Genomic DNA, 13,230 nt, shown 5'->3' on the forward strand with positions numbered 1-13,230 from the left:
CGCATATCGCTGATCAACTAGCTAGACAGGCACTGAGTGAATTAGTTTGCAATCAAACCACTTTTAATAGTGCTTGTTGTCATACTGCTCATGAGCAAGAGTGTCCTTTGCTTTTCGACACTCTCAAATATACTCTCTCCGTACATAGATTAGATGACGTTCTGGGTTTCCTTTGTGCTTTTACAAAGAATGAAGTCCTAGCCTCCGAAGGGCTCTGATGGACTGGACTGCCGTTGCCTAGTCTTCCGCCCGCATTAAATCACGCTCCCACGCGTCTCCCAGTCTTCCCGGGCGTCTCCATGCATGCATGCTAACGGACGCGAACGGCCACCGGCTCCAATGCATGCATGCTAACGGACACGAACAGACGCCTATGCATGCTAACGGATGCGAAGACGCGAATCGAACCCCCACCCTCGCCCAACGAGCGCTTTGAAAGCAGCCCCGATAACCATTTGAATATACAATGTTTCATGTCTCATGTCTAGGATACATCCGCGCCTCTATTTAATAAGGGCAAAATCGGAAAATTATCCTATAATTAATGACTCTTTGGTAAACACAATTATATGTCCTAAACATCATGTATTTCTAGTATGGAGGGAGTAACCATTAACTCTGTAATGGTCCTAACAGCAACCTGCTGTTAATCAATATAGTTTCTTTGTAAAAAAAAAAAACGCTCAGCAGCTGTACAACAGCAGCACGTCATCTCTATTTTCCTCATTGGTCGCTGGTTTGAAAAGTCATAGCTGAAAATACTGTTCGCTGATTTATTATGAATGAAAAACAGAAAGTACGACTTGTAAGACAAGCGAATAGATTTTCAAAAGTTTTCAAGATTCTCCATCACATCGAATCTTAAAACACAAGTATAGAGCATTAAATATAAATAAAAAACTAATTACACAATTTACCTGTAATTTACGAGACAATTTTTTTAAACCTAGTTAATTTATAATCAGATAATAATTATCAAATACAAACAAAAGTGCTATAGCCAAAGACAAAAAAAATTTCCCAACTACACGAGACCAAAATTATATGCGACAGTGTCAGCACGCGTCCATTCAAACAACGCGATGTATCAGGAAGACATGGTTACATGCTATATGTTGCTTAGGCCTTGTTTAGTTCACTTAAAAATAAAAAAAATTTCAAATTTTTTTGTCACATTAAATCTTATAGTACATACATGGAGCATTAAATATAGATAAAAATAACTAATTATACAATTTGCCTGCAAATCGCGGGACGAATCTTTTAAATCTAATTTTTTTATAATTGAACAATGTTTATCATATAAAAATGAAATTACTACAATGTTAAAATTTTAAAACTTTTTAGATCTAAACAAAGCCTTATTAGTGGGGCCTATATGCCATACACACGTCGCACGAAGTGCCCTGTGCGACACTGTTCGTTTGAGATCTGACAGCTTGTTTGGAGAAGTAGGCGACCTGGCCCACTGGAATGCTATGGTTTGGTGCATGAATCAATTTACGAAATAATTTTTTAAGTTAATAATTGTCAGCTACAATAGCCAAAGCTAAAATTTTTTTCCAACTAGACCAAAATTATGTACGACAGTGTCACACCGTGCATGGCAATTAGTGTCCATTCAAACAACACGGTGTATCAGGAAGACATGGTTACATGCTATTAGTGGGGTCTATATGCCATACACACGTCGCACGAAGTGCCCTATGCGATACTGTTCGTTTGAGATCTGACCGCTTGATTGAGAAGTAGGCGACCTGGCCCACTGGAATGCTATGGTTTGGTGCATGAATCGTATATAGACATTTCAATATCGATTCATCACTTCACCTGTCGTCCTGACTGGCTTCGCCTTGTTTAGTTTATTCCGAAATCCAAAAAGTTTTCAAGATTCCCCGTCATATCGAATCTTGCGGCACATGCATGAAGCATTAAATATAGATGAAAACAAAAACTAATTACACAGTTTGTCTGTAAATCGCAAGACGAATCTTTTGATCATAATTAGTTTATGATTGGACAAATTTTTCGGAACTAAACAAGGCTTAGTAGTACACTAGTACCTGCCTAAATCATCACGCCGTGGCGCGCCCAGCACCATGCAAAAAATATAAGCAATCATGACGGGGCCACGGGGGCTACAATTTCTGGCCGTCTCGATCCGTGGCCGTGGTTCATCCGGAGAGATCACGCGAGACGCGTGCGACGCCCTTGCCCTGAACACGTGCGTTTTAATTATTACTACGTGGTTTATTTCCAGTCCCGGGATCCGGAACAGAGATTTAATCCTGTTCTCACCATGAATTAATGTTTGGACCATTTTTTTAAAAATTTTTTGAGCGCGGTCGATCAACCAGTCGTGATCATCGACGTGAGCTGATCGGATCAGAGCTAGTACAAACCTACTACAAGTATTGCTACCGGTACTGATCACACTCCTACGCTACCTACCTGCCAGTGTCACTACTACTCCTCACTAGCACGCTTGCAGAGGTTGCAGCTCCAGCGAGCAACAAGGATCGATCAGGTCCATCCATGGCGGCCCCCAGGAAGGTCCTCATGCTCTGCGGCGACTACATGGAGGACTTCGAGGCCGCCGTCCCGCTCTACGCCCTCTCCGCCCTCGGCATCACCGTCGACTGCGCCGCGCCCGGCAAGCGCCCCGGCGACTCCTGCCTCACCGCCGTCCACGACTTCCTCGGCTTCGAGGTACGTCACGTCACATCACGTTCCCTACTCCTCTCCGAGTTCCTCGTCCCCGTCCTCACGAACGCACGCGCGCCGCCCGGCACCCCGCAGCTCTACACGGAGCTCACGGGCCACCGCTTCACGATAACCGCCGACTTCGCGGCGGCGGCGGCGGACCCGTCTCGCTACGACGCGCTGGTCATCCCGGGCGGGCGGTTCACGGAGCAGCTGAGCGCGGACGCGGCCGTCGTGGACCTCGTCGCGGCGTTCGCGGCGCTGCGGAGGCCTCTGGTGCTCACCTGCCACAGCCAGCTCCTGCTCGCCGCGGCCGGCGGGCTCAGCGGCGGCACGCGCTGCACGGCGTTCTTCAGCTTGCGCCCCGTCGTGGAGCTGGCGGGGGGCGCGTGGGTCGACCCGGATCCCTTCGAGCTCTGCGTCGCCGACGGCCACGTGCTCTCCGCCATCGGGTGGCCCGCGCACGCCCAGATCCTCGCCAAGCTCCTCGACGCCTTGGGCGCCCACGTCGTCGCCGCCGACGCCGGGCGCGGTGGCCAGCGCGTCCTCATCCTCTGCGCCGTAAGCTAAGCTACCCTACTACTAGTTGCCTTAATTGTTCGCCGGCCGCTGGTGGCGCCGCCGCTGATGGGAGACTGGCCGTACGGCCGTACCTGCAGGACTACGTCGACGACTACGAGGCGAACGTGCCGTTCCGGGCGCTGGCGGGCGTGGGCTGCCGTGTCGAATCCGCGTGCCCGACCAAGCGCAAGGGCGAGACCGTCGTGACGGCGATCTACGACGCCGCCGGCACGCCGGCGGTCACGGTGAGCGAGGAGAGGCGGGGCCACAACTTCGTGGTGACGGCGGACTGGGCGGACGCCAGCGCCGACGACTTCGACTGCGTCGTCATCCCCGGCGGCCGCGCGCCGGAGCTGCTGGTGACGCACGACAGGGCGGTGGCGCTCGTGAAGGAGTTCGCGGACAAGGGCAAGGTGGTGGCCAGCATCGGCCATGGCCACCTGCTCCTCGCAGCGGCGGGGCTGCTCAGGGGCAGGAAGTGCGCCAGCGGGGTGCCCATGCGGGTCGTCTCGAGGCTGGCGGGCGCCGAGGCCGTGGAGGCCGCGGCGGCCGTCGTTGATGGGAGGCTCGTGACGGCGGCGAGCTGGACGGACCTCGCGCAGTTCGTGGCTCGCGTCATTGACCTCCTCGGCATCTCCGTCTCCTTCTGAATGCCTGTTGTGTCTCTGCTCTTCAACTCTGGGAGCACTGAACACTCTGCTCTGAATGTTTTGTTCTTATTTCATTGTTCATGAGGTCTGAGAATGGCACAATAAGTTACATCAGTCTTTTTTTTGTGTGCCACAATAAAATGCATCTTTCTGAATAAAGCGCATCACCGAATTTCGTAAGAGTTGATTGATTGTGCTGCATTTTATTATCTTTCTGCATTTTTTTTGTAGCTCTGACTAAATTTTCGACATGGAGTGTTACCAAGTCCCATTTATCATGTTTACGCAAAAAAAGGTCCCGTTTATCATGGCTTACATTTTCAAGCTACTGTGACTCATTTTCAAGCTACTGTGGATTGCGAGATTGCACCTCACCAAGGCCACGTAGTGTCTCAGTCTTGAAATCCCATATGCCAATCTCCCTCAAATTGTGCTTATTGCCCCACATTTCTTCGTCAAAGACATTGGCAACATAAGCAGAGTCTGGACTCAACCGTGGAAAATCCTTGGTAGAAAGGCACACCGCAGAGTTATAACCAAGAAACAAAGCATGGTCTCCCATGCTCGTCAGCAACTCGCGATGCTGTTTATCAATGTCAACCTTGTGGATGAAAGAGTCTAAGCGAGATGCCAAGTATGGATCATCAAACTCATGGGCAACCCCAGCTGGAAGCTCAACGGGAGTGTCGAACCGCTCGATCTCTTTCGACCTCCACACTTGCAAGACATCACCTGACGGTGTAAGCATAAGATCTTTGATAGGATCATCCCACCGCATCGCTAGCGGCATAATGTCCTTGGCCACCACCGGAGAAGAAGAAGAAGAAGAAGAGCCATCGCCACCCAAATCCAGCGTGATCATGGAGCCATCGAAGCTGAGCACGTAGAACAGGCCGTCGATCTTGTTGTAGATAGCGTCACGGTAGCCTCTGACCGATCTGAGCGTCTGGCCAGTTATCCAGGTCCACCGGTCGTCACCGACGCGGGCGAAGGAGAGCTCGCCGTCCGGCCGGTGCAGGAGGAGGACGACGCAGTGTCTCCCCTTGGCAGGGCTGCAGGACATGACCACCTTGTAGTATAGAAACAGCCGCAGCTTCTGCGCCGGGTACAGCACCGGCACCGGCGGCGGCTCTCCGGGGCCGTCGTCCTCGCTCTCCTGCACGGAGTACACGAGGCTGCCCGCCGCGCCGTCCAGGAAGCTCTCGACGTGGTGGAGCGTGGCGACGGGCGGCAGCGCGACCTGCGCGCCCGAGAGCGGGTTCACGAGGTGCAGGTCGGAGGACGCCTCGTCGGCCGTGGCGAGCCAGCCGTGCGCCGACCCGACCAGCGCGCGGCTGCGCAGCGGCGGGTCTGGCAGGCGGACCCTGAACGTCGCGCCGCTCGTGGCGCTGTAGAGCGTGGCGGCGCTGGCGTCGGCGTCGCCGCGGGCCGAGTAGAGCAGGCACGGGGCCGTGTCGGTGATGGGGATGCGGACGCGGCCACGTCGGAGTAGGCGGCGTACCAGGAGGAGCAGACGCAGCCGGCGCGGAACAGGTCCGGGATGTCCAGCGACCCCATCACCGTGGCCACCATCTCCGTTGGAAGGCCCGCCCAATCCGGGGACGCCGTCGCCATGGCGTGCGGCTAGGGCCCGATGCGCGCGCGCGCGGATGCGCCCTTGGCTCCGCTCAATCCTAGGCTACCACGAATTGAAAGGGGATTGGGGAATTTGTGTTTCTGCAGGATCGTCGAGGCCACGAGTTGGGGTTTATTATGCGAGCGCTGGGGAAGCATTGCCAAGCATACAGCCGTACTTTCTCCATATTTATATAAAAAAAACATTTTAGATAAGATTTAAGTCAAATATTAACAATATAAATTATGAATAGCTTTTAAGTGGTTGAGTTTGAAAACATAAATACCATATGAATATGTTTGTCTTGAAAAATATTTTCATTAAAATATACATGTATCACTTTTTGATAAATACTTTTATCTTTCCTTAATATATAATTGTGAAAATTTCGGTTTACCATATCTTTATATGTCCACTGGTCTTTGGATCTGGTTTTTCTATTATTTTTAGTTTATTTTCTATTTATGGCACGAGGACTCCTGATCCAATTGGGTTAGAGGGTTAAAAAGAAAGTTATGAGCTGAATCTAACTCAGAAGCCTAACACGAATTTAAACCAATTTTAGATCGAAACAAACGAATAGTTGGGCTCGACCAAAATCTAAAACGGGGCTCGATTAAAATCCAAAACAACCAGAATTTTTGCCTTTTATTATTAGAGAAGAAGGAACTACAGATTAGTACTTTGATTTTTTTTTGCCTCTGATTGACATCTCACTAAATAAAAAAAGAGGAGCAAAATAAAGAACTTAATTCTTATCCTTTTCTATTTGACTATTAAGAGTTCTATTTAGAATACTTAGAATGTGACGAATTTATTTATATTAGGACTACTACTCCAAATTGGTTTAGATGCAAGTTATTTTAACTCGTATGAGCACGGGTTATATATATAAGTCCACATAAAAGAAACTCTCCATCATTCGGTACTTAGAGGAAGATAAAAAAAAGGATGGATGAAAAAAGAGCCTGAAAATTTTATCTCTTTTTATTAAGTATAGATATATATAATTAGGTAATAGAGATATAGATATAGATTTGATAGCTTTTTTCTCTTGTTACAACGTATGAATATTTTTGCTAGTAAAAATAAAGAGTCAAAATTAGATATTGAAGTGTCCTAAATGACTTTTATGGAGGGAGTACAGGATAGGTGTTGCAGAAAGTTTCGTTAGTGCTCAGCCCCCTATGCCACGACGTAACTAGAAATATTAAAATTAATATAACTAGTCATATTAAAATTAATGAATTTAATTATTATATTAGAAAAGTAATTAGATTTATGTCATAGTAATATTAAAATTGGTGTGATTAGTCATTACTTTTAAATTGTTTCAATGGACACACATACAAAGTAGTACTAAAATTATTATATCTTTGCTTGGGGCTATAAATACGTTCGAGAACCGACAAAAAAGGGTGTGGAGAAGCTGAGAAAAATACCAAGTGAGGCGATACTCTATTCTAGTGCTCTCCATATGCGTAGGGCTTAAAGATCACAAGGTGATTAGTGTAGGTGCTTTGCAAAGTGTTTTAGTTAGTTAGACCCACTGTTCGTCTAAACGGCCGTTTAGACCGTTTAAAAGCCGTGTAAACGCTACACAGTGGTACACCATTTTCGTTTAATCATCCGTTTAGTCTGTTTAATTGTCCGTTTAGCCCATCTAATGGACTGTTTAGGCCGAATAGTGGCTAAATAGTAGGTGACTGACTGTTTACCGTTTAGCATTTAGGAAAACATTGGTTTGACCATGCTCAGATGCACTCGCTCTAGGTTTAGACCTAGTGTTTAGTGAGGTTTGCGTATCTTTTACCACTCGGTGCTTGCGTGCAACATTTGTTGTACTCAGTGGGGCTTGTTGTCTTGTGCGACCACACCAACCAAGTTTGTGTCCATCACCGTGTATCAGAGTTATCGACGGTAGTTTGCATCTCTACCTCATCTTTAGCTTCTGCATTTATATGCTATCTTGGCTGTATGCTTTACCTTTCCTAGCTTAGTTGATAGGATGGAAACCTAGGTTGCATAACTCTTTTGCGGTAGAGATAACAACACACCTAGCAAAACTGTAGTTAAACATTTAGATAGTTTACTAAAAGATACCCTATGCATTGTTACAGTGATTACGAAGAATTTGAAATGAAATTAAGTAGAGAAGATGTTTATAGTTTGCAACTAAGAGGTTAGAAATTAGTAGAATAACATGACTATTAGTGGAAATGATGTAGATATCTAGCGGGGGATGATGTGAATGACTTGCATGTTGAGATAAACTTATAGTCGTGTTGAGCTTTATAAAAGATATAGATAAAATAGTTGTCCATATGGAGTATTTATAGATTGGTTTGGTACAATAGACGATCCTATCTCTTAGGTTGGTGAGGTTGACCAAGAACAAAATGGTCATGTACAAGGAGTACAACATATTGTTGTATGTACATTTGTTTTCTCCCACAAAAGCCTTGTTATTGACTCTGGCAAAAATAAAAAGAGTTGGTACGAGGGGTAATTACGCGAACCCAAGCTCCACGAAGTAGGCTACGCCACAAACGAAGCCCATGCTACAACCACTTATGATTTAGCACGATGGGTTTTGCATTCGTGGAAACCCTACAAAGCGTGCAAATATGTGTTGGGCTCCAACTGGGCCTGCTGGACCCAGATTGAACTAAACCCGCCAGCCAATGGGCCTTTGGGGGGTCAAAGGTTACCCATGGCCAGCCAAATGAGGGTAAAGACAAGAATCAATGTTGTCTTTACATGGGCTCAAGCGCAAAACCCCAAACGGACCCACTCTTTAGCCCTCCAAAGTTGGAGTAACAGGCTCACACCACCAAGCCTAGCTGATTTAGGTAGCAGAAATCATCCTATTTAAGCTGGTTTTAATGAGGCTAGCTTTCCGATATGGTACTAAATTTGAAACTGTGCTACGTGGAATGTGTGTTCCTTTCTTGTTATATTTAGTTGTTGGTTCTTATAAATCTTTATATATTTTTTCTTACAAGGACAACATATGAAAATGCATATTAGGTATTATAATCTGATCTGTGATAGGTAGAGATGGATCACCTCTATCGGACCATCAACAAGTACGTATCCATATTACAAGATTACATATCAAGTAAAGCAAAGCCAAATTGTAAGGCTACTTAAGATGTAAATTTCTAGTCATCATTATTGGGTATAGATTACGATGTACCTCATATAAAGAAGGCCTAAAATGGTTTGCTTACCAGCCACAGAAAAAACAAGGAACGTGAGAAAGCAACCACAATCACATGTCAAACACACAATGAGAAATTAGACTGCTTACCTTTAGGGACTGTCCACATGGCACTATTATCTCCATAGTAAGAGGGCACCAAACACATCCATTGGTAGAGTTGCGACAACTAATGCGTGATGATGTAAGCCAGTACCATAGCACTAGTGAGCTCAAATCCCTGGAGAGGTGTCACACTTTGAAGGGCACTCACCAAACAGGTGTTTAGAGGGGGTCACACTCCGGTTGTCCTAGATCAAGGTGGGTGTGGTTGGAATGCCTGTCCCATTGAGGCCATTATGGTCCTTGTCCATTGTTCTTTGCAGCCTTTCCTTGAAATGCGAAGCTAGAGGGAAAGAAACTCATGAGCTGCGTCATCATGGAGCCACAAGTAGCAGTTATTAGTTGCGCTCATTGTCGAGCACATATGACATGCATAGTATAAGTGAAACAACTTGAGACAAGGTCACATGCCAACTCTAGTAGGCGAACTTCAAGAGGACCGCCAAATTGGGCATAAGATGGGTGAATTGGTGTCATAGTGTTGCAGCACGGTGGACAGGGAGCGCAATAAGTAGGGCAGCACCATACCAACTGCCAGCTGTCAGAAATAAGGTGAACATTATTAAAATTTGCTAGCAAATGTGTCTGTGCGTTGCAATGAAGCCCCAATACATTTCGTAATCATTGCTAGATGTGAGTAGTTCCAACTCATATCAACACACATCATGAGTCCCAGTCATACACCCAATGAGTAGGGCGCAACCCAATACGTATCGAAATCGAACTCGGCATTTACTATTGCTAGACACGAGTTGTTCTAATTAAGTATGTGTCATAAGATATGTTGGCCATATATGGATACCATAAGTACCGGAAACATTATTCTCTAAGATACAGTGACATAATACGTCTAGTATTTATAATAATAATAATAACTACATATTATTTATCAATCTCATCTGTTTTTGCTTGTTGAAATCTTGATTCCACCTATTATTGGCTTGCTGCCCTGCTCGCGTGCTCGGAGCTTGGGCGTGAGGCTGCAGCCTGTAGCTGTAGTAGTAGGGTGGAGTGATATAGCCGCTCTTTGCTCGTCTGTGTTGTCAACTCACCGGTTTACCGCCAGCTGCTCCCTGCCCCACCGCTGGGCTTGGCCGACATTTGCCACCCTCCGGCCTCTAGTCGGCAGTCGGAGTTGGAGGGGGAGTCGCGGGATGACCGGAGATCGTGGCGGCGTCACTCTCTGACTCTCACGTGGAATGGAAGTTGGGGCTGTTTTCTTTTCATGGGCCATATCCAAATCGATCCAGCAATGTCTGATACTGCTATTCGGACCGGTAGTTATCCAGAATTTGCAATACGGCCTGGATATGTATGTAGGGCATATATGAGGCGTATACTTATAGCAACTGATATGTGTCTCTAGTACAACATGCAAGATTAGTTAGGGAGGCCGGATCAAAATAATGGTACCAAAAAAGGGTGAAATTTTTGTCTCTTTATTAAGTGTATATACTAGCAAACGTATCCGTGCGTTACAACCAAAGAAAAAAAATAGTGGGCTATAGTGCCACTATAGCTGCGGAAGAAGCTCAACGCTAAGCTATTCGTATTTTTTCTGCTATGACAATTTTCACCATTATTTGCCGTTATAGCACTGCTAAGTTGTATAGCTTAGCGTTTTAAATGGCGGCACTTTTCCAACAACCCATATATGTGAAAGGCTGGCAGCCTGCTAAGCCCAATGAAGCCCAAAACCAATGGAACCCTAAATTCTAAATAGCATGCACAACACTAGTGAGCCGTCAGCCACTCAGAGTGTCACTTCGACTCTCTTTTGTCGTTGCTGGGTGGCGGCTCTTGGAGACCTGGGCACGCGGCGCCGTCGGCTGGATAGCTGGGTGGTGGTGCCTGCTAGGCAACAACTGGTCCGACTCTGAGAACTCAATCTCAGACTAGATTGCACTTGTGTCCTTAAAATTGCACTACAATGACAGTCACAATTTAATTAGTATTTTCTACTTATCAGTTATTATTTGCTATTAATTTGGTATTTTGAACAATTAAACTTTCATGAGCCATGTTGTAATGTCATAATGTAATGTTATCTAGACTTGTGGAACCTTACAAGCATATTTATGTTCATCAAATTTCATATTTGCCATATTTTTTGTATCAATTACTGGTATTTTTTATATAAAAACGCTATCTGACATAGCATCGCTATAGCTACATAGCTTCTAGAAAAAGTTGCCCAGAACTTTGGTTGCAACGGGAGAAAAAAGCTATAAGTATTCATAAAATCGAGAACCAAAATGATACATATCTATTTACGTTTCACTCTTGCTATAAAATTTTGAAGCTATAGTTTATTAATTTTATGATAACTATGACATTCATGATATAAGCTAATTTTATATTATCATTTTAATATTACATTGGTACATGCATATTAGACACATTTATTTAGACTGATATGGACAACAAACTGCTCTAGATTGTAGTTCACAATTTGATTAGTTATTAGATCATCAGCTAAACTATACTACAATAAAATTAGTTTTGTTTCTAATTAAAATTACATCAATAATTTTGTTGGCAAATCTCTATTTTTAAGGAAGAGATGAATTTCAGCCGCTTATACTATTATTATTATATCCATTGTTTGCTTTTTTAATATTTTATATGAAAAAGGAAAATAGGACCAAAAATTCAATAAGAAGTTAGCGATGCAATTAGATGTGGAAAAAGAGGATTGCGAAAAAACGTAAGCCAATTGGATACGTAATATGGACAAAAAGAATACAAATAAACTTCTCACGCTTCTCTCTCAAAAAAAAGAAACTTCTTAAGCTAATAACAAAACAGGAAAACTAAAAAGAACCAAAACCCAAAACTCTTTGTGGCTTGATATTACGACAAGCTTTGTTAGATTTCTATTTTTATCTTTTTTTATTTGAATTAGAATTCTTATTCAAGTTGTTCAGGATGGAAGGAATCTATTCATACCTATCCAGGCTACCTTATCTATGTGCATAGCAGTTTCTATATTCATAGCTAGTTAGAGAGGGCCCAACCAAAATGAGCATAGAAATTTTATTTTTTTAATATTTAAAATATAGATATAGATATAGATATAGAAGAAGGATAAAGAGTAAAAACCTATAATATTATGTATTTATTATTTTATTATTTTTGTTTATATAAAAGAGGGGATAAAAAAGGAAAAAAATGTCACATACACAGCCGATAGGAACGTCTTTAAAAAGAACTGAAAAAGAACATGCCGATAGGAACGTCTTTAAAAAAACAGATGGTTTCTCCAAATTTAAATTAAGATTCTTACTATATGTTAGATTAGAATTGGATCTCGTATCATCACTAGACGCGAGTTGTTCTAACCCATGTGAACATGGGCTCAATATATTTTGGAATTGGACTCTGTATCACGTTAAATAAAAGCTATTTTAACTTATACAAGCATGAGTTATTATATATATAAGTCGTCTAGAATAATCTACATTGTCCGGTAGAACAAGAGCTATTTTAACTTGTATGAGCCTGAATTATTACATATATAAGTTTATAGATAGAAAAGGGTCACACTGATAGACTGTGTGAGGTGACTTGGCCAAAAGGGCAGCCAAAACCTTATGATCGGAGCTTGAGATGCCTGCCCCCAAAAAAGAAGAGCACGGGTGAAGGAGGTGGTTGGGGGGAACTTCACTCTATGTTGCCATGGCGGTCTAGCTCAGGAGGTTCAGGAAGTAGAGGTAGCTTTGGGAGTTGGGGGAAGTCAGAAGATCGGAAACGGAGTGATGGGCCTTCATGGAAAAAAGGAGTTTCTGATAGTGTGGAGGAGAAGGATGATAAAGGGGGCAAGCGTGGGGAAGAGACGGAGGTGACGAGCCCTTTAAAAGTACTAGTTGCGGTTGATACAACACTGAAGGGGAGAGGTTCTGATGCTAAAAAAGGACTGTTTGGTACAGCGGTTCTCTCTGACGTGAACAGTACCATGCAATCGGGCAACGTGGTGGTTGAGAAGGGCGATGAGGGGAAGGTGAAAGGAGTTGCCGCGGGCGAGGCCGCTGAGAAAAAAGGGAAGTGGAAGAGGCAGCAGCAGAAGAGGGGGGAAGCCCAAGTTAAAGCTAATTCAGTGGATGAGCAATCCTCCCAGGCTGGGAAAAAACGCAACCGGGAAAGTTCATCCCCGATGGATATTGATGAGGCAAAAAGGGTGAGGATGAAGGAAGATGGAGAGAAGAGTTTGAAGTCAGAGTTTCTTTTGGAAGCGGGACCGGCGGACCGGTCTTGCGAGCAGAAATGAAGATAGCAGTGTGGAACTGTCGGGGGCTCAACAACTCCGCGGCAGTTCGCGGACTTCTGAATTTTCAGAAGTCCGAGGGGGTGGACATCCTCTTTCTGTCAGAAACTCG

General features: G+C 44.6%; 2 protein-coding genes across 2 annotated transcripts; one reads left to right on the forward strand and one right to left on the reverse strand.

Annotated features, from left to right (window-relative positions):
• Positions 2,260-4,096, forward strand: LOC8071985 (DJ-1 protein homolog E). The gene is made up of 3 exons (XM_002449723.2): positions 2,260-2,709; positions 2,800-3,264; positions 3,363-4,096. The coding sequence occupies exons 1-3, from the start codon at positions 2,536-2,538 to the stop codon at positions 3,912-3,914; spliced, it is 1,191 nt and encodes a 396-aa protein (XP_002449768.1). The 5' UTR covers positions 2,260-2,535; the 3' UTR covers positions 3,915-4,096.
• LOC8062679 (putative F-box/kelch-repeat protein At4g12820) lies at positions 4,255-5,528 on the reverse strand. Its single transcript, XM_021460754.1, is given in 2 exon segments — positions 4,255-5,388; positions 5,391-5,528. Coding segments are annotated over 2 exon segments (1,266 nt in total). The 3' UTR covers positions 4,255-4,260.

This window comes from Sorghum bicolor, chromosome 5 (assembly GCF_000003195.3).
Source record: "Sorghum bicolor cultivar BTx623 chromosome 5, Sorghum_bicolor_NCBIv3, whole genome shotgun sequence".
In the NCBI taxonomy this organism is placed as follows: domain Eukaryota; kingdom Viridiplantae; phylum Streptophyta; class Magnoliopsida; order Poales; family Poaceae; genus Sorghum; species Sorghum bicolor.

Bases quoted from the DNA above. Each gene is read 5' to 3' on its own strand.
- LOC8071985 (XM_002449723.2), top strand. From the start codon at position 2,536: ATGGCGGCCCCCAGGAAGGTCCTCATGCTCTGCGGCGACTACATGGAG. The intron at 2,710-2,799 runs GTACGTCACGTC...GGCACCCCGCAG, and splicing joins ACGACTTCCTCGGCTTCGAG to CTCTACACGGAGCTCACGGG. The intron at 3,265-3,362 runs GTAAGCTAAGCT...CCGTACCTGCAG, and splicing joins GCGTCCTCATCCTCTGCGCC to GACTACGTCGACGACTACGA.